The sequence below is a fragment of the Mytilus californianus genome, unplaced genomic scaffold (genome assembly GCF_021869535.1).
Source record: "Mytilus californianus isolate M0D057914Y unplaced genomic scaffold, xbMytCali1.0.p SCAF_11, whole genome shotgun sequence".
In the NCBI taxonomy this organism is placed as follows: domain Eukaryota; kingdom Metazoa; phylum Mollusca; class Bivalvia; order Mytilida; family Mytilidae; genus Mytilus; species Mytilus californianus.
In genome coordinates, this window is record NW_026262593.1 from 32,772,303 (window position 1) to 32,800,158 (window position 27,856).

At 32.8% G+C, this 27,856-nt stretch overlaps 1 protein-coding gene across 1 annotated transcript; it reads left to right on the plus strand.

Annotated features, from left to right (window-relative positions):
• The first annotated feature begins 8,503 nt into the window (after positions 1–8,503).
• On the plus strand, positions 8,504–27,225 carry LOC127719915 (uncharacterized). Its single transcript, XM_052226283.1, has 2 exons — positions 8,504–8,742; positions 24,801–27,225. Exons 1-2 carry the CDS (start codon positions 8,511–8,513, stop codon positions 26,588–26,590), a joined length of 2,022 nt encoding a protein of 673 aa, XP_052082243.1. The 5' UTR covers positions 8,504–8,510; the 3' UTR covers positions 26,591–27,225.
• Positions 27,226–27,856: the final 631 nt, after the last annotated feature.

Consider the following 27,856-nt stretch of genomic DNA (forward strand, 5'->3'; position numbering starts at 1 on the left):
AAAAACATTTCCAGTATTTAGAAAAAGGATACAGTAATAAGCTTTCCTGACTTTTCCGGATATGACGGATTTAAAACAGTTTTCTCTTATAATTATATATTATAAATCTAAAATAAACACTTACTTCAATATGATAACGTTTAAGAATATTCGCTAATATTTTCCGAAACAAGATGTACAGAAATATTTGTAAAAGGAAATATTTATTGTTGCTCTTAACCAGTTGTGTCAGTATCTCATTATTTCATTACGTTCATTTCACAAGTTTCAATAGAAAAACAAAGAGACTAGAAACAAGTATATACCATAGCGATTGGAATTTTACGTCAGGTGCTTATACCTCTGACAATCTTTCTTCTGTGTTGAACGAGCTAAATGAACTGGGCGCACTTATTCGTACAAAAGTGCCAGAAAGTAAAACATTTGGAAATGCTTACAGCGGAAAAGTAACACAACAAATACAAAGTTACATAACTGTTATTAAAGATTTTAACAAAAGCTATCCAATACGGAATATCTGTGAGATTGGATTTGCAGGCGGTCATAGTGCAGCAGTGTTATTATACACAATTCATGGCGCAACATACACAGCATTTGACAAATGGGAAAACTCTTCGTACCAAGAAACATCATTAACTTGGATAAAAAACAAGTTTTCAAATCGCAAAATTACAATAATAAAAGGTGACTCGACAAAAACAGTTCCAAAATTCAAGGGAGAGTGTGACGTCATACATATAGATGGCGCTCACCATTCTCGCTCTCCACAGTTGGACACGATCAATATGATGAGAATTGCTTCAGTAAATAACCTGCTACTGATAGATGATTGCATAAACTCATGGCCTTCAGTTACCAAAGCTGTTGAATATCTGATCAAAAATGATTTAGTTTATAATATGAAGCAATACATAGCAACAGAATGGTCTCAGCATGGTACTCAAAAAGGTTGGTGTATCGGACATTATAAAAAGACTTGGTCAATCAATCAGTTCGTTCAAAATTCACTTAATTTTTTTTCATATAAACAACCCTTACTAAAAAGTTCTGGAAACTTTCAGACAAATTCTTTTGTATTTTTGAACAAAGTGTTTTGTATGCCATCTTGGCAGGGCCCAGAATGTGAGGAACACATAATTACACCGTGTTCGAAGTTCAGTGATGAATGTTTCTATAATGATCAAAGTGGTGTTTTAGCTGTTTCATGTGACCGTTGGCACAAAGCTCAGAAGTTCAAGCATCTTGCATGGGATTACAGGGACACAAACATCGATAGAAATGGTCATATCAAATCTGTCAACTATCATGAAATACTACCATTCGATTTAGGTGATGTAATAGAAATTGGTGCCGGGCCGTTTACCCAATCCCAAAGTATATTAAGAAATAAAACAGTTTCAAGTACTAGTATCACTTTACTGGAACCAATGGCTTTTCATTATATGAATCACGTGAACAACTGTGTTTACAAAACTGGTAGTTTCGAATCTTTACCAACAACAATATTATCAATGCCTGCAGACGAATTATTAAATTACACACGTAAATATGATACTGTTGTTATGATTGATGGGATAGAAAATGTTTACGACGCATTGTCGACTCTGAGTATAGCTGTTACTCTACTGAAGGAAAACGGTCTGTTTATCTGGCATGAAAGGTTATGGGATGACTACCGAGGTGTTGCGAATTCTCCAGAAGACCGCGAGTTCCATATTCATCCAATACGGATTAAGTCGGTAGTTGTCAAACAAGTAATGACAATGTTTGATGAGCTGTATCTTTCTTGGCATACGGACGAATTACGTAGATTGAAAAATAAAGATGTGTATTTCATTGGCAAAAAACTTAGCAAAGAAATGAAAAGTAATATACCAGAACGCACTTCTTGCTATGACAGAAATGTAGGCAGGCAAACTATTATATTCTTTATATCAATCTCAAACTATACATTTCTGACTGAGGAGATAAAAATGGCTGACCAATCAACGAATACACAAAGAATCATACTCATTCAAACAGAGAGCATGAACAAAAATATGTCGGACATTTTCAGATTCACAAAAGTTCAGATACTAATTTCACATCATCATTTACCAAATTGGGAATTCGAAATAAGTTATTATACATCACCTTGTGTTCATATAAGTCCGCATTTAACAAGCGTTTTATTGAATAGTTCTGATACCGTGTGTGTTGGAACAAACGCTGCAGTGACACTGGTTCTGATGGGTTATTCAACAAAACGCTTGCCCAACTATGAAATCATTTTGCAAGCCTACGCCAAAATGAACTCTATAAATCAAATTATACTTATATGGAACAATAAAAATGAACCTTTTTTTAATCTCCATTATGATGTACCGATGACTTTTATCACACCCGAAGAGAACTCCATGAACAATCGTTTCAATGTATCTGAATACCTACATACCGATGCTGTATTAATCGTCGATGACGATGTTCTATTAAACGAAGCATTGATATCGTTGATGTTATATCGATGGATTGAAAATACCGATAGATTGCTGGGATTGGATGGTCGGTTTGTTCATTCGGGTTACCAATATTCTGGTTATGGCCACGGTCATAATTCGTCTCTTGTAATTGGCAAAACGATGTTATTCCATCGGAAATACTTGGAACAATATATGAACGATAAAGTTCTTGTTGAGTGGAATCAACCCCGGTTTTGTGAAGATATTTCAATGAATGCTTTAATTTTTAACGCTACAAAACTGAAGCCTCTTATTGTGCAAATGAATGATTATTGTTATAGAACAAATTTACCAGAAGTAGATGGACTGTCAATTTCAATTCCTGCAAACAGATGGATACACAAACGATCCAAATGTGTACAATGGGTTTCTGAATACTTCAATATAAAATTCTGAAAACCCTTTTTAACATCAATTTCACAAATGATTGTCAATTGACATTTAAACAAAAATAAATGTTTGAATAGGAGATTTGCGAATTAACCTTATAATTGTCTTTGTATCTATTATAGACTTTCACCCTTGCTGATGTATCTTTGATATAGATTAAAGCCCCTTTAAACACATGTATCCTGAAAATCAAGTATACTAATATAAGAATTAGGCGATGTAAACAGTTATAGGTCAACGTACGTGATCTTCAACAATGAACAAATACCGATTTAGACATACGCACGATACTAGTGTGCTTCATACTATACCTCTAGAGAGCGCATAAAAAGACCAGAATTTGTCTGCAATGGTTTTTAAGCCCAATAACAAAAATTATAATCTTACAACTAAATCATATCATTCCAAAGGATTGCCTTTTATGAGGGTGTGGATGGGGTTTACAGAATAGGGAATAATGGGCAAATGTGCAGAATAAAGGGCAAAAAATATAAAGGATAGAGAAAAATGGGCAAAAAATGTAAAGAATACAGAATAATGGGGTGTTAAAATATAAAGAATACAGAATAACGGAAAAAAATTAAAAAGAATAGAGAAAAATGACATAAAAAAAATAAAGAATACAGAATTGAAGCACCCCCATCCAGACCCTCTTTTATCATAGGACCATTAGATATTGCAGTAGAATCGAACAATTGCTGGTCATATAAATTATGACATCGATTTGAGTGCGCACACAACTCGTTTGTGGAGTAACCTTCATTAGCTAAGCCCGATACATAAGTAAGGAAACGCAAATCTATAAAGCTTTTTTTGTTTACAATTAATATCAAGCAGAATGTTCTTATAAGGAAAAATGAATCTTCTAATTCTAGTTTCAAATTCAATCACAGAAAAAGAAAAAAAGAAAAGAAAAATAAGTAACCTTTAAATTCCACTCAAAAGGAGAAAAAAATCAAAATATTCAAACTTATCGATGAAAATGTTTTATTACTATTGTTTTTTTTTTTAAGTATTGACTATACAAGAGAGCATGGAAAGACAATTCTCTACGTCTATAAAACATCTTTAGTTCTGGTGCATCTTATTTCAAATGTAAAAACGACATCTTACTCACACTTAAACGTTAAAGTAATATATGCAACAATATCATTCAGTCAACTGGACCATTTGAGACAATTGAGCGTCCGTCATATTTTTAAAGTCCAAGTTCTCAAGTTTTTAAAAAAACTTTTACTCTGAAACTATCCGGTCAATCTGCGAATACTCTAACTATGTCCCGGGGCCAATTGAAACCAAATTTGGTCAAAATATTCCTCAAACTGCGTAGGTTTCGTATGTTCGGTTTTTTAATAATGAAATGAATGCTTCAATTTATAAGATTCAATTATATAATAACACCTGAAAAACCATTAATTTTTTTTGAAGATTGAATTGTAACTGCGAATACTCTCAGATCTGTATTTTGCTTATTTTGTGTTTTGTTAGGGTCTTTATGTGCTTTGTATCGATCTGATGAGTTAATCAAGACCTTTTCAAAAGGATTTTTATTATTTGTTCTTATATTGTATTTTTACACCACTGTCCCAGGTAAGGGGGATGGTTTGGCGCCAGTAAACATGCTTAACCCCGTCAAATTCTGTATGTGTCTTTCCCAAGTCAGGAGCCTGTAATTCAGTGGTTATCGTTTGTTCCTGTATATCATATTTGTTTTAGTACATTTATCAGGCCGTTATTTTTCTGGTGTGAATTTGTTTTACATTTGTCATTTCGGAGCTATATATATATAGCTTATTATGCGGTATAAGTTTTGTTAATTGTTGAAAGATGATGTCATTTGGTCTTTGGTGGAGAGATGTCTCATTGGCAATCATACCACATCTTCTTATTTTTATACTTCTATAAAAGTTTGATAAATGACCCACAAATGTAAATCGAGATACAATATGGATTTTATACTTTAACTAAAAATGGGAACTTTTACAAATGATCTTTTATACACATTCTAAAAATCAAACAGTGACTTAAATTCCATCAAGCCTTAGGATAAGTTATCCATATAGGTCAGAAGGTCCGTCACATTTTTGTTGATTAACCTTGAAAGAATAGTCACCACCGTTACTAAAAATAGAAAAAAGATGACACACAAACACACAATTATCATGATTATAACAGTAAAAGATCGAATTGCCAACATTTAAATGACAAGTAAAAGCTTATCTAAAAAAATTGTCGTTTTATAGCTTATATTGAGAATTTCTTTTTTTTTTTGCTCAATAGTTTCAGAATATTGCTCTACATATACATTGTAATAGGTTACAAATGTGGACTAGATGAAACGCCAATATAGTACTTATAGGGTTACAACTTTATTTTCGTGCGTGGTGATTTTTAACCCCGGAAAAAGAGCTTAATCTTGTAAATAATTTGCATGTTTGCCTGTACTAATTTCTGTAAACTGTATTAATGAATCAATTTTTCAGCGAGCATTTCAATTATATACTCTTTGTTTGTTTGTTTGTTTGTGTTTGAGAAAAGTGCCATCAATATCTTTCACTATTGTCCCGATAAACCAACTCACAAAGTTTTAGATCCCGATGAATCTTTATCATACCTGAACTAATTGTTTCTCTTTATCCTACTAGAGCAGGTTCCAGTAGTGTATAAGGGTACATAGTTCCTGTGGGGAGTAAATCGATTTAAGGTCCGTCCTGAAAAAAGTCGACCAAATTGACATGTTATGAAGTAAAGTAAATACATGTGTGATTCTCTGATGATCGTTACATTCTGTCTTTGTATTAGTCTTCTTTTTAGTTATTTTTTTTCGCTTTGTCAATATCAATCCGATGAGAAATCCCTTTTCAAGTGGATTTTATGTTTAGTTCTTACATGTACGTCGTGCTTTAACACCACTGTCCCGTGTTAGAGGTATGTTGGGCGCCCGCAAACATGTTTCAAATCTCCAAGTTCGATGTGTGCATGTACCGAAATCATGAGCCTTTATGTCATTTCAATTGGTTGTCGTTTGTTGCTATGAATTATATTTGCTTTTATTGTTTTGTACATAATTCAATGACATGCCGTTGGTTTTGTCGTTTGGTTTTATTTTTACATTAGTCATGTTGGATCCTTTTATAGCTTGCAATGCAGTATGAGTATTCAGTCTCATTATTAAATGCTGTAGGGTGACGTATATATGCTAACATCTACATCATTTTGTCTCTGGTGGATATTTACCTCATTGGTAATCATACCACATCTTCTTATTTTTATGTTATAAATATTTGACTGGCTAATTTTATGGACCGTTTAAAAACATATTTACTAAAACTTTTGTTTTTAACATTTGCTAGCACTATTAACATGCCTCGATCAAAGATCAACTATGCACCATTTGTTGTCAGAACATTATAATACCAATCTGATTAAAATTCTGATCCATATTAACTCGCGTGCTCGTATATATGGGTATAACGAAATCAGAGAACTATATTTTAATTAGATTGATTATAATACAAACATGTGCATGTTAGTTTTCTTGTTTGAATTGTTTTACATTTATCATTTCGGGGCCTTTTATAGCTGACTATGCGGTATGGGTTTTGCTCATTGTTGAAGGCTGTCACCGTCTCATTGGCAATAATACCACATCTTCTTTTTTATACATTTTATTGTAATCTCAGATATTAGCAAACGGAGTTCGTTCCTGTTCATTGCCTTAAAGTCTTCATAATTTATGTATTTAATTTTGCTATTTACCTGATTTTGCGTTGATTGCATATTTTTAAGAGTCTTTATAAAATTATCCACCATTATCTTTCTTTGAAAATTTAGAGCTTAAAATATTGTTAAGACATGTATTCATTGACGAAACCCGAGTGTTGACCTTGTTTAGCTTTGGCGTTTATTTGGTTGCTGTATTATTTATGATACCCTATATCTCTTTTTATTTACACAAATAAATATGGGAACGCTTTGAATATTTTACATACATGTATACCTGCTTTCAAAACAACTTACGGGAAAAAAAAACAAGCAACCGGACCTGTACCGACGCCTATGTGTGTAAAATACCCCTTCCCTAAAATGTTACCTTACCTCTATTATTCGTATTAAGTCTTATTATTTTCCACTTTGGAAGTTGACCTTAGAAGTAGACAGTTTTGTCATCATAATGTCACTGTATCGTGATGGAAATTTGCGTGATAAGGAATTCGGCACATTTCCACATCAACCCATCCCCCTTCTACATTGTCCTTTAAACCATGGACCAATGCATTCTATCTTTTAGTCCCAGTTTAGACCCGGAATAAATGAACATTAGAATTAATCGAAAATAAGTCATTTGAAGATACCCGTTTTCAGATTTTTTTCTGCTTTTGAATTATATCAGTTAATAGATACTTTTAAATTGGTAATTGTTGTTAACTTCAGACAGAAGCATACGCGATCCTTCTTACAAATGATGTTTTATGAACGTAACATTTGAAAATGGTTCTACACAGGCTGATATTCAGTTGAAATTAAACAAAAGAAATGGAACTCTTTATTAAAGAAGGTAAAAAAGGCTAAGTTGGTATATTTGAATTGTTTACATCTGTTTCTATGGGCTTTAAAAATTAATGTATGTGCATAATTCAGGATTTTATGCATCTGATAAACGCGTTTTTACTTTTGAAATATAGTATGGAGCTTCGAGATATTTGTATACACGTTTACATTAAGGACAAATTTCCACAAAACAGTCGATTGTGGTAGCATTAATTTTTTGGGAAAAAATCCTTAAAATGGGCAATAATTTTATCGAAAAGGGAAAGTCGAGTACATTTTTTTTTATGTACAGGCGTGTTTGAGTTGACTATTTAGTCTTGATAACGTATAAGGCAAAAATATTTGATAAATCATCTCGATTCAGATTCGATCATTTTTATTTATTTAGGCTACAGGTTGATATAATTACATTAAAAACTCACAGTACTAAACATGAAATATATGGATCAAGTGAAATACCTTTCTAATGAGTCATAAACACAGAGTTGGTGTGTTTGAATAACAATTTTTTTTCTGAAAAAACCCTTGACGACATACTTTACAAGTGGATCTTAAAAATGCATAACTTCAAAAAAAAATCCATTTTTTGTGTTTATTATTTAGGGTAATTCGTCTCCAACCTCTGAAAATATTTAGTCTGCCCTTTCACGAAATATTCAATTGCACTTATTTTTGTGTTATTGAACTATCGAAAATTTCCCCCTGACAACCGATCAGACAGTAGTTTTAAGTTGACTAATGGCCTAAAATTACATTAAACGATCCTTAATAGCTAGTAGATACATTTGTCTTTTGAAATACAACTGGAATATTATATAAGGATCGTGGTGATGCTAAATTTATCGTTTTTCTAAAGAGCTAAATTGACATAGCGTCATCCCTACAATGGCTTTCATTTTTGCGAAAAATTGGTGGTGTAATGGGGAGCTAATTTTGACGAAGTATACTCCTGACTTTCAACCGTAAGCCCCCGGTCGATGAATTCTCGGGAAATATCGCGTGATTTCATAGTTCGGCTACTTAGGTTATACATGCGCAGTTATCTGTGAAACTGGTGTAGTTTAAAAGTTGATGCATCGTGCTCATATCGATACGATTACAACCATGCGTAAAATGTTCAAAAGATTCCAGAAATGTCGTATTTGGTTGTTCATTGTGTGTTTTCTAGTTCTATTGTTTTTATTAGCTGGGTTTGATGATGTGGAAGTAACATTTGACGGTGATAAACCAGATAGTTTGTATAACCTGTTGGACGAACTAGATGTGACAATACGTAAAAAGTCTCCGGAGAGTAAAATTTACGGTAAGTTTTATTATGTACTATACGACATGTACAAGTATTTCTAGGTTTATAAAGTAGATGAACATATGTAAGCGATCGAAACATAAAGCATATGCATATTGTGTGTGAATCGCGGAAGCGCTTAGTTTCATACTAAGAATGTGCGCATCATCATCGCTTTTACTGCCCCACCCTATGAAATCTTAAAAAGACGCAGTCAATTCTTATAATTGCATTTTTATGTTACAACCCTGAAATTATATCAAGCTAACTGTCACGGGTAGCACGTGCAGTCATATAGCTGTTGCATTTTATACAGAAATAAAATATAAAGTTGGAGTGCTTTGCGATTGTTGTCCCCCAGTCAAAATTACAGATTCTAATGAAACATAAATGTAATGTAATTATAGTGGCAAGTGTCAATTAACATAAATATATATGTACAAAATATAATTCGACACAAAAAATACACTCGACTCAATGGACCAACAAATCAGCTTTACTTTCAATTCATTTAAATCACGGGTTTCATATCACGTGTGAATGCCAATTTAAATTCAAGAGAAAAATAACCATAATAAAATGAGAGTTGTAAAAGTTCAGATCTGTTTCTTCTAAAATATTTGAAACTGTATGTAGAGAAAAAAAACTTGCAAAAACAGATCAAATGACAGCACGATTAGAAAGAATGGTTGTTTTCATTCCAATATGCGGACAAAATGAGCTCAAGCATTTCGCATTGATTAATTCTTATAATAAATATCTATATTCATATACTTGGTATTCAAAACTAATTTACAGCCGAGAAAACTTGCCTTCACTTTTCTATCGAATGGATTTATTTATACAAGTCGAAATTTCTCAGTAAAAAAGATGATTATGTACCCAGAGACATATAGTACACCCTATATCGGTTATACAGATGCAACATGTAGCACCTATCAAAATCTGCTGTACAAGATTACAAAATCCATTGTATTTTTATACAGGTCCTTTTGTATCAGTCATTATAATAGCCGGTAATAGGGGGTATTGCCCATTATTCTCTATTCTGTAAAACCCATCCAGACCCCCTCTATAATACACTTGTCTCTGTTATATCCAAATAAATATTTCTGCTAGATGTGGAGCATACATCTAATGAATTGTCAAGAAAATATTTATAAGTAAAACGGAATTGACCATGAATGCAGATGAAGGCGAAAACACGCCCAATTCGCATTTAGTTACGATATTATATCGTTTTATAAGCATCACGTATTACCAGATACTTAATTGTGATGTGAACATCGGCGGAACACATGCATCTCCAATATTTGATATCTAGGGAGTAATGGTTGATTATAAAAAACAAAGCCATCATAAAAATATATCATATACACACATATCAAAATACTTGTATGCATTAACTTATTTTATGTGAAAATCCGTATCTGACTATAAATCCTTGTTTTAAGGGTAATGTACCCTTTTGGTATTTCAATGCTAAACAATATGGAAACTTTATAAAAAAAAAACCGCAGCCTTCCCCCTTGTTTTCCTATATTTGATAATTCGATGCTTAATAGAGTAATATTGCATGCAGTGCTAGCACTAAAACAAGTATATCAATAAAGATATTGGTTAAAACAAGTATAGAAAATGGACTTATTCAAGTACACCTTCTAGGGTGCGCTCGACTTTAGTGACTCAGTTGTTTTAGGACTTTTTGTAGACAATTAAGTCTGTGGGTTTTGTACAAAAATATTGGCTTTATGCTTTGAACAACGTTTCCGTTTGGTATATGTACAAAATGGCACGTCACTTAATACTGTATTATTTTACTGTTTTGAAATTGCAGCACTTAGACAATTTCGCAATACACAGGCTAACAGAAGGGGTCATAACCTTAAAGTAGACTGTTCATTTAATTTTATCGTGGATTAAGGTTCATCCAGAGACATAATACAGAGTACACCTTTTTACAGTTGACTGTTATGTATTGAAAACGTATGAAACAAATATTTAATACATCTTCGTGCTTCAGATTCTATTATTTTTAAATATTTCAGCTACATGGTGATATAATAACATTAAAAATCACAGTACTAAAAAAAAATATATGGGTCAAGTTAAACCTTTCTGTTATGAGTCGTAACAACAGAGTAGGTGTGTTTGAATAACAACAAAAAAAAGCTTCGTTCTTCTACAAATGTTACAATTTAGGTGTAAATCTGACTTTTTTTGTCAATTTTCGTTCACACATTTTTCAATTAAAATTTAGGTATATTAATTATTTTATTAATGAAATGTACTAAAAGTCGAATACGAATACGAATATTTTATTCTCATAAACATAATGTTACAGAGAAATTAGTATACAATTATAATACAATAATAGTGCATGCGTAAACAAATATGGAAAAAGACAGTACATTTTATTGTGTATGTTTAACACAATTTAACTAACCAGGAGGGACGACAATCGATAATACATGTTTAATAAATCTTGCTAGTTTTTCTAATACAATAATATCAGTTGATGAGAATAACTGATTAAATTTTGCAGTATTTGCATTTTTTTGACAATATTGCGGTAACAATTTTTTCCTTTCTAAACTAAAAAAGTTACAGACTAGTATATAATGGTACTCATCACCTATTTCATTTGAGTCACATACATTACAGGTTCTTTTGTCTCTTTGAATTTTATGCCATCTGCCCGATTCAATGGGCAAACGATGACAGCCACATCCGAATTTTTGAATTAAAAATGTCAGACGATCATTCTTGCTTAAATTGGTCTTTAAGTCCAAGTTCTACACAGTTTTCTATCCAATTTGTGGAAAAATGAGACTGGGATCTCCATACATTTGATAGACCACAATTATCAAAAATACTTTTGACAAATTTCAACCATTTGCTTTCAAAGCCATAATTCTCAAAATGTACAAACAGTAATTTGTAAAGAATTGAGGAGATTTTGTCTTCTTCACCATTTACTAATCTACACCAAAATTTTATCATTCACATTTTAACTGTGAGCGAGATCGGAAATCGTCCGAGTTCTCCATAAATAATGCTATTTGGTGTTGTCTGCTTCAGGTTTAATATGATCTTGCAAAAACGCAGGTGTACTTTTTCTAAAACATCCAAATTTTCAAAACCCAGACCTCTGAACTGTAAAGTAATACTGGTAAAATGGCTTTATCAAACATATCTAATTGACATTCAATTGATAAATTATGTCTTCGCGATTTTTTTAATAAACTATACATTGCTTTTGTTCCCTGGTCTCTTAAATATTTTCTTGTTGTTAAAAATGATCCACTTCTAGCAAAAAATACACCAAGATACTTGTAGTCTTTGACAATTTCTATTTCTTTATGACAAAAATAAAATTTTTCTTTTTCTGACATTCTTCCTCTAGAAAATATAAGAATTTTTTGTTTTTTCAATATTAACTTTCAGTTTCCAATTTTGACAATAATTGGAAAACGTATCTAACATAAACTGTAAATCCTTGCTTGATTCTGATAACAAAATTGTATCGTCTGCATACAAAAACAATAGAATTTTAAGATAGATCGTTAACTCATTTTCTATATCGCAACTGATAGATTCTAACCCTTTTATATTATTTTCTTCTAAATATGATTGAAGATCATTAAGCTACAATGAAAAAAGTACAGGAGATAGATTTTCTCCCTGTCTAACTCCTAATTCACACTTAAAAAACCCTGAACATTCATCATTATGTCTAATATATAATTTAATCCCTTCATACATATTTTGTATAATACGTAAAAATCTACCATTTACATTATTTTGCAAAAGTTTAAAAAATAACGAATTTCTATGAACAAAGTCAAACGCCTTCTCAAAGTCCACAAATGCACAATGGAGTTTTTTCTTTTTAAAACGCAATAACTCAAATAAAGCATATAAAGAAAAAATGTGATCATTTGTAGAATAACCACTTCTAAAACCAGCTTGATTTTTTTTTTATGTAATAACAAGACTTAGTATTCATCAAGATAATTATTTAATGTAGAGTTCAATGTATATGTAAGAGAATGATAATCCCTTTCTTCATGAATAAGTACTTTGCTATATTCTAAACCGAGGTAAATATTTTCCCCAGGCAAGACAACAAAGTAATAGGCCTGTAATTTTTTGGATCTAGCTGGTCGCCTTTGTTCTTAAAAATTGGTATTATTATACATGTAAGCCATGCCTCAGGCACAATACCTGTTTCAAAAATTAGTATATGTTAGAATATAGCAAAGTACTCTCGACCAATGAAATTGTAGGATTGGATGCCTCTTAATTGTGAAGAATGAATGTAAATCATGTTCTTAGTAAGGGATTGTCCTATTATTTGGGTCTATTTACAGTTCAAAACAAAGAGTTTCTATAAATGAGTTACAACTGCCCCGAAGCACATTTATCAGATTGAAAGGATTTATCACAAAGTGATTGAAACTGACTAAAAGTTGAATTGTGAAACAAACAAAAATCTCAAAATAAGTTGAAGTTTACTGGTGCAGTAAAATTGGAACCGTGAATTTTATTATGAAAATATTAATAACTTCAAATTACTATAAAATTAAACAATCAATACCAAAGCAATGCAAAAAAAAAAAGAAGAAAAAAAATCTTTCAGATAAAAAATAACCTAAATCTTTAGCTTTCCAAAACTTTGCTTACTTGATCAGCGGTTGGGGAGAATAGTTATTTCCAATACATGTTTTCCGATAAAAAAAACAGGAATTTAATTTTGAACATATTAAAAACTTTTAAGGGCATTATTTTGAACATTTCCCTGACATAATGAAACAGTATTTGATGTAAAAAGCCGGACCAAATTATTGGCTGTGAAATAAAATTTAGTTGTTACTCAAATGTATTAATTGATATAAACTGTAAATAAAAAAAAGGAGAATTCCTTACTAAAATATTACATGATTTAAATTCATACTCACAATCAGGAAACATACAATTCCTACCATTTCTTTCTACTGTTGTGTCACCTAGTATCTATAACGCATTTTTTTTTTTAAATATTTCCCAAATGATAAGATAGTCCTCACATCACTAAAACTAATCCATAAATGACATGCCGAAAAAGGAAGTCATGCATCAATTATAAACATTGCACTGACAATGAAACTAATTTTTGAATAGATCATTTGAGCCTTGAGTACTTTACAATATTCTAAGTTTGTAAGAGAATGATAATCCCTTACTTCATGATAAGTACTCGCTAAAGCTCGTACTTATTCATGAAGAAAGGGATTATCATTCTCTTACATATACTAAGAGAATGATAATCCCTTTTCTCATGATTAAGTACGAGCTTTAGCGAGTACTAATCATGAAGTAAGGGATTATCATTCTCTTACGAACTTAGAATATTGTAAAGTGCTCAAGGCTCAAATGATCTATTCAAGAATTAGTTTCATTGTCAGTGCAATGTTTATAATTGATGCATGACTTCCTTTTTCGGCATGTCATTTATGGATTAGTTTTAGTGATGTAAGGACTTTCTTATCATTTGGGATATATTTAAAAAAAAAATCCGTTATAAATATTAGGTGACACAACAGTAGAAAGAAAAGTAGAGATTGTATATGGTTCCTGATTGTGAGTATGAATGTAAATCATGTAATATTTTAGTGAGGAATTATCCTATTTTTTTATTTACATTTTAAATCATTTAATGCATTTGAGTTACAACTAAATTTTATTTCACAGCCAATATTTTGGTCCGGCTTCTGACATCAAATACTATTACATTATGTCAGGGAAAAATTCAAAAATAATGCCTTTAAAGGTTTTTAATATGTTCAAAATTAAATTCCTGTTTTTTTTTTGTTTTTTTTTATTTATCGGAATATTAGAAATAACTATTCTTCCCAACCGCTAATCAAGTAATCAAAGTTGGAAAGATAAAGATTTAGGGTTTTTTTTATCTGAAAGATTTTTTTTTCTTTTTTTGCATTGCTTTGGTATTGTTTCATTGTTTAGTAATTTAAAGTTATTAATATTTCATAACAACATTCACGGTACCAATTTTACTGCACCAGTAAACTTCAACTTATTTTGAGATTTTTGTTTATTTCACAATTCAACTTTTAGTCAGTTCTAATCACTGTGTGATAAATCCTTTCAAACTGATAAATGTGCTTCGGGGCAGTTGTAACTCATATATATAAACTCTTTGTTTTGAACTGTAAATATACCCAAATAATAGGATAATCCCTTACTAAGAACATGATTTACATTCATTTTTCACAATTAAGAGGTATCCAATCCTACAATTTCATTGGTCGAGAGCACTTTGCTATATTCTAAGTTTACTATAAGTGTCTGTTGATCCTCCACGGTTCACCTATTCACCGTCACCTTTGATCTTCTTTTGGGGTCCTCTACGGGGAAAACTCTTCGATCGGGCTCCTTGTCTCTCGTATCTTGTGTTTGCTGGGTTGTTATCTGTTTCCATGTTGTGGTTATTTCTGTCGTGAGGAATAAATTCTTTGCCATCTATGTACAGTCTATCTCGTTTAAAGTGTGCCTTCTTGTGTTGTTCCTTTGCCTCTTTAAAGTATGGCCATAGTACCTTGCGACGGTCATTTACCTCTTTCGGGAATTGTTCACTAATCCCATAGTTAGTCCCTTTAAGAACGTTTGCATTTTTCCGAACTAGTTCTCTATCGTTAAACGATTTGAAACTGCAAACTATTGGTCTAGGTTTTTTGTCTGCTCTACCGAATCTGTGCGCACGGACGAACTCAATCGGGTTTGATAATTTAAGTTCTTTTTTCATGAATTGTTTTAAGATTTCTCCCGTCTTTTCGCTCTCTTCGTTGTCGCTAGATTCTTGAATTCCCGAGAAAATAAGATTTTCTCTCATAGAACGTGTTTGGAGTTCTAGATGCCGTTCGCGGAGATCGTTTAAATCTGTAGTCAAGCGTTTAACGTTTCCGCCAATTTCTTCGTTATATGATCTAATGTCTGCAATTTCAGTTTTCATATCAGCATCTTCTTTTCTACCCGCCTCGTATTTAGCGCCCAAGAATTCTTAACTGTGTTCCATTTCCCCTACCCGCTTTGTTACATTTTCTACGTTTGAAACCAAAGTACTAACTGTAGATTGAAATTTGTTGATTTTTTCAGACAAAGAATCTAACAATGATAGTTTTTTGCACATTTCGTCGACTTTATTCATCAGGTTGTCAATTTTCATACTATCTATTGGTTGGTTCATAGTAGAGTTACAAACTGGTTGTGGAATCGGGCCTTGTGGGGTGTAAGGAATGCCATAGAAACCAGACATCGGAGAGCTTGGATTTTGGATATTTTGATATTGTTGAAGATTCCCACTGACTTGCAGTACTGGGGAGCTAAAATTTGGTGTGAAATTTGGTGTGAAAGAGTTCATTGCATTATTGTTGTTCATAATCAAGTCTTTCTCGGTACAATTATCTTTGACTTTGTTTACATTTTTACCTTTGATAACATTGTGAGCACAGTTCTGTTTACCAGGTTTCTCACTACTTGAATTTTGCACATTTGAATTCCTCCTTTTCCTTCCATCGTTTCCTTTCTTTTTCGAATTCATATATTAGTTGATCCAAAATGTTCACATAAACTGCATTGATAATTTCCAACATCACCACAAAATGTCTTATTTAACAGGCTTTATCGCTCAGAAAAAAAACAACCGTCTTTGTTCACACATGCGTAAGTCTGACACACCCCCTTAAAACTATTATTGAAAGCCCTTGAGGGAAAACTTTACTTGTGAAACTTTTTATGCATAACTTCAACACAAATTTGTTTTTGTGTGTGTTGTCCAACAGTAATTAATCTTAATTCTCTGAATTTTTTTTTCGACGAAAATTTATATAGAATTATTTAGTGTTTTTTTTAATAGTTTTAAGTTGACAAAAGGCCGTACATTAAATGATGCGTTAATAAAGCTAGTAAATATATTTGTCTTTAAAATACAACTGTCATGTAAGGGTCGTAATGATGTCATGTGGATAAATTTATCGGTTTTCAAGAAAAGATTTTGACCTACACAAATTGGAAAGGACCGACACAATTTTGGTATATTGCAATAGAAATAAGAGAGAGGATCAGTAGATTTTTAAATGATTTTCTTTTAAAATAGCAATGTTACTATAAACATATGATAGTTCAGGATGCAGGGCACTTGTTTCCGGAATAACCATCACAGGTGTCAACTCGAGACTATTATATCTGCAAAATTTTCATTGATATTTTGGGTTGGTCTGCGCAAAATTTTAAGGATTTTTTCAACTTCTCTCTCCTTTTTTTCTCAGCTAAAAAACACAAAGACAAGCTTTCAACTTACCCAAAAGAATAAGGGGATGATAAGTTAAATTTTCGTATAGATAAAAAAAAAACCATACGCTCCTATTGACCCAATTTAGTGCTAGTTTCACTCATAGGATAATACGTAACAAATACAAGTATTTGTTAGAAGTATGAATACATATCAAATTCAAACTTCCATATTTACCCTGGATTGTTTAAATACTAGAACAACAAATAAAATAAATACTAGTACAGCAAATAAATTAATCAAAGTACTGAAGTACTGAACATCGGATGACCGCAGGTTCTTGTGGATGGTCAAAAGCACATGTCACAGAAACAGATCACATCTCTATACCTGAAACTGAGGTTAATTTACAGAGATTTTTTTTTCTTATACAAGTTCGTGCTTGGATGATGAATAAATGACAGGAAATTCAACCTCACCGTAATAACTATTATATTGTAGTGATACAAATCAGTATACCTTAGACTATTATACTAATATAATAATAGTTCCAGAGAATACACTGGTTTGTTGTTATATATTATATTAATATTACGGTTGCATGTATATATAATTTTCATCTATTTGTATATCATACTTTTCTACTATTATTATAGTGTAATGCAAGTGCATGGTGGACACTCTTCTGTAAAAAAAAATCAAAGTCTTAAAGGCTGTAAAAGCAATTGCTGCCATGTTAATGTTTTGTGGACTTTTATTTTTCATCCATATATATAAGAATTAAACCTGACAGGACAGGAGTGTTGACTAGTGAGAAGCAAGACGGTTTTAACTTTATATCAATATAAGACTTTAGCAGGAAATCATTTTAAATATGTTTTATATTTTACAAGGAGACAACAAGTTTACCAGGCTAAAGTTGGGGTTAATTATACATGTGCTGAAACATATAACTGAAAAAAAAAATCATTATGGATTATCCCCTGGTAGTGTTTGTAACTGGGCAATAATTTCCTTTATTGATTTAATTTTAACCATTTTCATAATTAATTTAAATTAACCATTCAGTTAAAACATTTCAACTTTCCAGACGCTAATGTTGAAAAACGGGACAGAAATAAAATATCTTACAAGACATAAACATGTAAAAAATAAATATATATTTCAGCTTACTAAAAATATTTTCATAATGTTACTTTGACATCATTTCTTAAAACTAAGTCCCAAACATAATTGCTCAGTTGACATGTGTCATCCTCATGCGATACGAGATAACTATAATTCTGATGCAATCCCGAAAAGGGGGGTCATCACAAACAAACATGACATTAAATTGTCATTATACGAACTAGAACAAACAGCTCTATGTTGCTTTGATATTTATCAATTTTCAGTAAACATGTGAAATAAATTTCAGGTCCATTTCATTATAGTGCCTAACAAGATTGTGTGAGGTAGACGAAATTGACCTTAAAACGATCGTATTGTCTTTTGATGTCCAAAAATAGGCAGATCGGACATATACGGACTTTATCTAATGACTACATAAATTTGGGATTTATTATTATTATAATATTCTAATGAAACTGAAAATTGTATTTTTTTTTAGGATAAACAACAATTTTACCTGGCGTAGCCGTTCATAAATGTTTTTCTGCATTTATCTTCGAAAAATGGCGTATTTAATGGAATAGAACGTTAATACAGTAAACTTTCTCTTTTTTCTCCGCAATAGGCTATCAAAAATAATTTATCTAATGTGTATGTGGAAAATTATGTGAAAAGATGAAAAGTGGCAATTGTTACCTTTCATACCTTAAGTTTCGTTCATCTGATTCTGACCAATGCTTATATACTAAATATCTATTTATATGCCGCTATTATTGTTGTTGTTACCAATTATGTAAATCAATTGTATCTGATTTTATGCCCTTTATGGGCCCTGTAATTTGGGAAATAAAAAAAAAATCTATTCATTGATAAAACGTAATATGGACTGGTCCAATGTCCAGTTTGCAGGTCATTTAATTTTCTGTACACATTCATGCACGCTCTGATTTAATCAATATACTCGTACGAAAAAGCATGAACAGTTTGAAGGTAATCTAATAATAACTTAATCCAATCAAATTGCATAAGATTCAATAACAATGTCAAGTCCACATCATAATGAGTAATAGAGGTAAACTGGGTAGGGAGAAAATGACAGATATTTCAAGTTAATATTTATGCAATAACGAATTAAAATTTGTCAACCAAAAGTTTTGCTACAATTTCAATAAAATGCTCCGCAGGGCGCAGCTTGATACGACCGCAGAGGTCGAACCCTGAACAGTTGGGGCAAGTATGGACACAACATTCAAGCTTGATACAGCTCTGAATTTGGATTGTGATTAAATATTTGACACAGCATAGGTTTCTGACACAGAATGAATGTGGTCTAAGAACTTAAAAAATTTAAATTGGACATTCACCTATTATGGTCCAATATCCAAAATCTAAATACATGGTTAGATTCAGCATATCAAAGAACCCCAAGAATTCAATTTTTGATGAAATCAAACAAAGTTTAATTTTGGACCCTTTTGACCTCAATGTGGACAAAGTTGATAACGGGGCCCAAAAATCAAAAATCTAAATACATGGTTAGATTCAGCAAATCAAAGAACCCCATATATTCAATTTTTGTTGAAATCAAACAAAGTTTAATTTTGGACCCCGATTTGGACCAACTTGAAAACTGGGCCCATAATAAAAAATCTAAATACATGTTTAGATTCAGCATATCAAAGAACCCTAAGAATTCATTTTTTGTTAAAATCAAACTTAGTTTAATTTTGGACCCTTTGGACCTTAATGTAGACCAATTTGAAAACGGAACCAAAAATTAAGAATCTAAATACACGGTTAGATTCGGCATATCAAAGAACCCCAATAATTCAATTTTTGATGAAATCAAACAAAGTTTAATTTTGGACCCTTTGGACCTCAATGTGGACCAATTTAAAAACGGGGCCCAAAATCCAAAAACTTAATACACGGTTAGATTCAGCATATTAAAGAACCCCAAGAATTCAAGAATAAAACCCCATTGAAATTGGTCAAGAAATAAGCAATTTATACAAAGTATCTTCTTTTGCACAATACTGTGCAATTGAATATTTCTTGCTATTGCGCAATACTGCACAATTGACAATTTCTTGCTATTGCACAATATTGTGCTATTGGATATTTCTTGCTATTGCGCAATACTGTGCAATTGAAGATTTCTTGCTATTGCGCAATACTGTGCAATTGAAGATTTCTTGCTATTGTACAATACTGTGCAATTGAAAATTTCTTGCTATTGCACAATACTTATTATATAATAATTTACACATCCTGTTTGGTGTGTATCTCCTACCATATCATTATTATTTGCTTTTAAATATAAATCAGAAATCACCAACTAAAAATGGAAAATTTTAAAAGAAAAAAAAAAAAAAAAAAAAAAAAAAATACCCCCCCCCCCCCAAATTTTTTGAACCCCCTTATGATTCATCACCCCAAAACTCAATCCCAGCCTTCCCTTTGTGGTATGGTACCTTGCAGTACAATTTCAGAGATATCCATACACTTGAACACAAGTTATTGTCTGGAAACTAGAAAAATGTGTTTTTTGGCCCCTTTTTGGCCCCCAATTCCTAAACGTTTCGGGCAATTACCCCCAAACTCAATTCCAGCTTTCCCTTTGTGATATGGAACCTTGTAGTACAATTTCAGAAATATCCAAACACTTACACACAAGTTATTGTCATGAAACTAGAAAAATGCTTGTTTTTTGCCCCTTTTTTGGCCCCTAATTCCTAAAATTTTGAGGCAATAACCCCTAAAATCAATCCCAGCATTCCCTGTGTGATATGGAACCTTGTGGTACAATTTCAGAGAGATCCATACACTTGAACACAAGTTATTGTCTGGAAACTAGAAAAATGCTTATTTTTGGCCCCTAATTCCTAAAATTTTGAGGCAATAACCCCTTAAATCAATCCCAGCATTCCCTGTGTGATATGGAACCTTGTGGTACAATTTCAGAGAGATCCATACACTTGAACACAAGTTATTGTCTGGAAACTAGAAAAATGCTTATTTTTGGCCCCTTTTTGGCCCCTAATTCCTAAACCTTTCAGGCAATTACCCCCAAACTCAATTCCAGCTTTCCCTTTGTGATATGGAACCTTGTAGTACAATTTCAGAAAGATCCATACACTTACACACAAGTTATTGTCATGAAACTAGAAAAATGCTTGTTTTTTGCCCCTTTTTTGGCCCCTAATTCCTAATATTTTGAGGCAATTACCCCCAAAATCAATCCCAGCATTCCCTTTGTGATATGGAACCTTGTGGTACAATGTCAGAGAGATCCATATACTAACACACAAGTTATGTCTGGAAGTTACACAAATGCTTATTTTTGGCCCCTAATTCCTTAACTGTTGGTACCATAACCCCCAAAATCAATCCCAACCTTCCTTTTGTGGTATTGAACCTTATGGTAAAATTTCATAGAGATCCATTCACTTAAACTAAAGTTAGAGTGCGAAAACCAATGTGTCTTCGGACGACGCCGGACGACGCCAGACGACGACGACGACGACGCCAACGTCATACCAATATACGACCGCAAAAATTTTTGCGGTCGTATAAAAACATGTCGTTCTGTATGGGTATAGTTTTCGGATCTTTCATTAGCGTATTTAAGGCTATAAAAAGTTTGGGCTTCAAAAGTTCACACAATTATTGACTTTATACAGAAAATTCGTCCTTGTAAAACATTTAATAGTTCACAAATGATACGCGATTTTAAAGTAAAATTATTTCTTAAAACACTGCAAAAAATTTCATTCATATTGATAAAGTGGTATCGTCATAAAGTGCGTTGAAATGAACAGTGGTATGGCAAACATCGAATTCCCTCACAAAATGTTATCACACACTACAGTAAGGGGAGTCAGTTAAGTTTGTCTATTTTTAGATACTATACAGGTAATCTTTTGACACTACGTATACAACCTGTGTGACCTGTGTAGTGATTTTGATTTTACGATAAATTCATGAATGAACGATAATTTTATGAATGAACATGAGCACCTGACCTCTTTCTTAAACACCTATTAAACATATAAAACCGTATTTAATAAGGAGATAATTCAGTCAAATTTTCAGTACTAAATCAACAACTGAAATGATTCCATTTTTTGATGAAACATCGTACGAACGGAGAACGGAATCGCAGGTATAAAAATGCACTTTTTTTCCTTTGTAATGACCGCGGATCTACAATTTTTATAGATCGGTTGAAATCCCAAAACTAATTTGCATAATGGAAATTTAGGCAATAGCAATACATCGGAGTGACCTCAAGGTCATCCTCTGTAAAAATCAATTTACTCTGGAATAATGATTAAATACTAGTACAGCATGCGCAAATACAATCAATTTACTCTGGAATGATTAAATACTAGTACAGCAAATACCCTGGAATGTTTAAATACTAGAACAGCAAATAAAATCAATTTACTGTGGAATGATTAAATACTAGTACAGCAAATACCCTGGAATGTTTAAATACTAGAACAGCAAATAAAATCATAGTATTACAGTCCAGTTTCCACCAGCTGTCTTCCAACGTTTAAAGGTATAATTACAGAATAACATTGAAAACAAAATTCTAGACCATTTTGAAACATTTCGAATGAATTAAAGACTGAATATTAACTCCCATGTATTTCCTTTTCCTACTGTCAAAATTATATATATATATATATATATATATATATATAAAAGTCTTAAGATTTGCGCAACCGGTACTAATATAAGAAGGTAATATACGAAGATGATGTTATAAAATCGTGTTGACGAATATTTCGGCCTTCGTCTACTTGTTTGTGTAAAATAGCTCAGTTATACAGGTAAGTTTTGGACTATTGATTTAATCCCAAATCTTGAACCTCATCAAATAAATCAAAACTCAATACTCTATAAACGTGGCTGCGTATCTATACATCCCAAATTGTCAAAATGCAGTAGTTTGCATAAAAGTATATACAATAAAAGTAGAGGCCTCTCTATCAAACTGCTAGTATTTCCTGTTGATGCCGTTTGGATGAAATACAAATCCAGAAACTTTGCCGAACCTGTCGCTGGGTACCACTCCTGTGAATATTCTGTTCAATCACTAGGATTTTATGCGGTTAAAGTCATCAAGTTTATGATCCGACAGCCTGGAATGCTCCTCCCAGTTAGCCAGCATTTCATGTAACCGGAGAGCATGATTCTTTTTACAAAATCGCTTGTCTCCTCCGGGACTCGAACCCTGGACCTTTGTGTTACAAGGCAGCGCGTCAACCGACTGAGCTAAAGAAGTACTTCCTTAGCTCTTCCGCTTACGGCTTGCTAAGTATCTACTAATGAAGGGAAGCATTCCCGTCACACTTCCCCCACCTTAAGAGTCATCATACCAATATGACTCTCACACACATATCCTAGCTAGATATCCTCTCTAACTACCGTGGGTTCTTTTAGTTAGGCGCAAAATGTAACTGGAGATATGAATAAGAAGATGTGGTATGAGTACCAATGAGACAACTCTCCATCCAAGTCACAATGTATAAAAAGTAAACAATTATAGGTCAAAGTACGGCCTTCAACACGGAGCCTTGGCTCACACCGAACAGCAAGCTATAAAGGGCCCCAAAATGACTAGTGTAAAACAATTCAAACAGGAAAAACAACGGTCTAATCTACTTAGTATATAAAAAAACGAGAAACGAGAAACACTTATGAACCACACCAACAGACGACAACCACTGAACAACAGGCTACTGACTTAGGACAGGTGCATACAAGTGTAGCGGGTTTAAACGTTTTAACAGGCACCAACCTTCACCCTAACCTGAAACATTAGTGTAACATTAAAACATAAAAAGACACACTATAAAATATCAATTGAAATGGCTTAACTCGATCAAAAAGACATAATCAAAAACAAGTAAACATACACTGAACGAATAAGTTTGATCTATGACACAATATAGATACAATATTAATAAAAAAGATGTAGGAACAATGTCAAAAAGACAACTCTAACCTGGGACAAAATGGCGTTAAATAAAATAACGTACACAGGTAAATTTAAATATAAAAATTTTGTTGTTAGGAGTGCGGAAACATGTTTTACAAAATAAGTTATTCACGGTACGAGTATAGAAGTGGAAATTTATCGTCATACTAAATACTTATCAAAGGTGGTACATATTAAAAATAGTGAGACGAGATATAACACAAAATAAGTAAACATTGAATAACAGAAATGCATTACAAATTAGATAACTTTTACTAATAAGTTTGTTTAAAGAGAGCATGATTCGTTTTACAAAATCGCTTGTCTCCTCCGGGACTTGAACCCGGGACCTTTGTGTAACAAGGCAGCGCGTTAACCGACTAAGCTAAAGAAGTATTTCGTTAGCTCAACCGCTTACGGCTGACTATCTATCTACTAATGAAGGGACGCAATCCCGTCACATACAGAACAATACATAATATTGGACACTGTAAGGCCTTTCACAATGAACAAATATCTTTTGAAAGCGCATCTTCTTTTGAAAACATATAGAAGTTGGCCTTTTTCTTTTGTGATACGTTTTGTTCATCATACTAAGAACTACAAAGTTTATATAGTCTAAAATAAAACAATTCTGCCAATTTATATGGAGAAATTTAATTGTCATAATTTATATTTTCACAGGGAATATATACAACGGAAAGGGAAAGTTACAAGTTCAAAGTTATATTTCTGCTATCAAGGAATTTAGCAAAAAGTACCCAATACGAACAATTTGTGAAATCGGATTTGCCGGAGGACATAGTGCAACACTTTTTCTGCATTCAACAGATTCTGCCAGTTACACAGCGTTTGATATGTGGGATCGAGCTGAGTATGAAGACTCTGCAATTGACTGGTTAAGGAAAAGATTCATTGACCGTCATATTGCACTTGTGAAAGGTGATTCTACAAAAACCGTCCCTCAGTTTGAGGGAAAATGTGATCTGATACATATAGACGGTGCCCACCATGCTCACTTTCCTGAGACAGATATGAAAAATATGGCAAGAGTTGCCTCTGTCAATAACCTATTGCTGTTGGATGATTGTTCTAAATCTTGGCCTGCGGTGCTGAAAGGTGTGGACTACCTAAAGAAAAACGATTTAGTACATGACATTAAAATGCATGTTCCAGAAGGTTGGATTTACAGAGGAGCTCAAAAGGGTTGGTGCATTGGCAGCTATAAAGTTAAAGCCCAAACTAGTAATACCGCTCCTGAAAATTACTTGCCGAGGAGTATAACTTTCTTAGACCAAACATTTTGTACACCACCTTGGCATGGAGATAGATGTGAAGTTTACGCCAGCAAGCAATGTTCGCAATGGAATGACGAGTGTTTCTATAGCAACGTAACTGGTACTTTGTTAGTCTCTTGTGAACGATGGCGTGGTGCTCAAATCGTCGAAAGGGTAACCTGGGATAAACGAGAAACTGACACAGATCGGAACGAGGCTCATGCTAACTCGTTTAATTTCTACAAATCTTTGCCACACAATTTAGGCGATATCATCGAGCTTGGTGCAGGTCCCTTCACACAGTCAAAGACGATACTTAAAGACAAGAATGCAACCAGTATAACGTTGGTAGAACCGATGGCATTCCATTATATGACGCACGTTAAACATTGCTTTTACAAAAATGGTACTTTTAAGAATTTACCGACTACTTTGTTATCTATACCGGCCGAAGAACTTAATAATACCCGGAAATTTGATTCTCTTGTCATGATTAATGTGATTGAACATGTTTATGATGCATTATCTATACTTAATTCAGCCATTAATTTGATTAAAGAAAATGGATTGTTTATTTGGCATGAACGACTTTGGGATAATTACCGAGGTGTAGCAACCCCACCGGGTAACGATCGTGAATTTCAGTTGCACCCAATTCGTATAAAAACTGTGATTGCAAAACGCATCATGTCTATGTTTGAGGAAGTGTATGTTTCTTGGGACACCGAGGAGTTACGTCGACTGAAGAATCAAGGCGTATATTTCATTGGCCGCAGACGTAAAATCGTGGCAAAAACCACCATCCCACAACATCCTGGTTGCTTTGAGCGAAGTAATGGCAAACAAACTGTAATATTTTTTGTTTCTAATGTTAATTCTACATTTTTACAAAGTCAGCTAATGATGGTCAATAATTTTGACAATACAAAATCAATAATAATCATACAAACCGATAATTTTGGCGCGAAAGCGAAAGCAGACATTTTGAAATTTAGTAAAATCAGAATAATGATCTCTCATCAACATTTACAAAACTGGAGAAAGGAAGTTAGTTACTATGTTGAGCCATGCATGTTTATTTATCCTCTTGTGACTTCTGCTATGCTAGACGGAGCTGATACGCTTTGTGTGGGAAATAGTGGTGACTCTGTTGTTCTTATGGGGTACAGTACTCAACTAAAAGGTACCCAACTATGACGCCATCTTACCTGCTTACTCCAAGTTTCAGATAATAGACCAAATTATATTAATATGGAATAACAAAAACGCATCATTTAAACCAAATATTGATTTACCAAAACTTACTTTCATTCAACCGGATGTAAACAGCATGAACAACCGTTTTAATGTGTCTCAGTATATTCGTACAGATGCCGTCATGGTTATTGATGACGATGTCCTAATTAGTGAAGCATTGCTGTCGTTGATGTTATTACGATGGAGTGAAAATACGAACAGATTGGTGGGCATCAGCAGAGATATGCGTTATGTCAATTCGATGAATGAATACGTTGCTAGGGGCAGGAATCCATCTTTAACTATCGGTAAAACCATGCTGTTTCACCGTAAATATTTAGTGAAATATATGCAAAATAAAAAACTCGTTGATTGGAATAGCAAAAGATACTGCGAAGATATCTCAATGAATGCGTTGATTTTTAAATAAATAAACTTGAGACCTTTATTTGTACCGATGTCTGTGCAAGCTTCACGCAAAGATCTCACGGAAGTAGATGGAGCATCTGTAGTTGACCCAAAATGGGCTTTAAGGAGGACAGAATGTGTGCAATGGGCAGCTCAATATTTTCAAATAAAATTATATTAAGGTCTTATTCAATGTTAGTTTATAATGTCTTGAATTTTAAATAAGATATTAGATGGTTTTATATGTCATTAATATGATTTTTTTTTGTATGAAAAAATCATCTTAAGTTTAGCACACCAAAGTTGAAGTTGAGAATACCAAGAAACATATAATTCAAGTTGGCAAGTAGACGAAATTCCGTGATATCACGTGGTCCTCGTGATTTCTTTGAAATAAATGAAGTACGAAATAGAATTTTTTTATTTTTTCAAAAACCACAAAATCAAGAAATCACTTAGGTTTCCTTGTTTTATAACATCCTATCTTGGAAAAAGTAGTATCAACCATACCAGCACCACCCCTCTTTCTGGGACTACGTCCAATTTTTAATATCTAGGTGGCAATTATTGACTTTAGAACTTTGTTCATAAAATCTTTATCTTTAAGTTCTTAAAAGAGACGTTTTTCAAACCCTTTAAACCATATTCGGAAAAATGTAAAGAAAAAGAAGGAATATATCTGTACGTGTAAAAGAAATTTGAAAAATAATGAGAGCGCCGTATGATATTTCAATAGATTATGTGTTAATTTTAATTAAATGTACTGCCAATCTCTAGTATTATATGTTTCTGATAATAAAAAAGGGGTAATAAAAACAC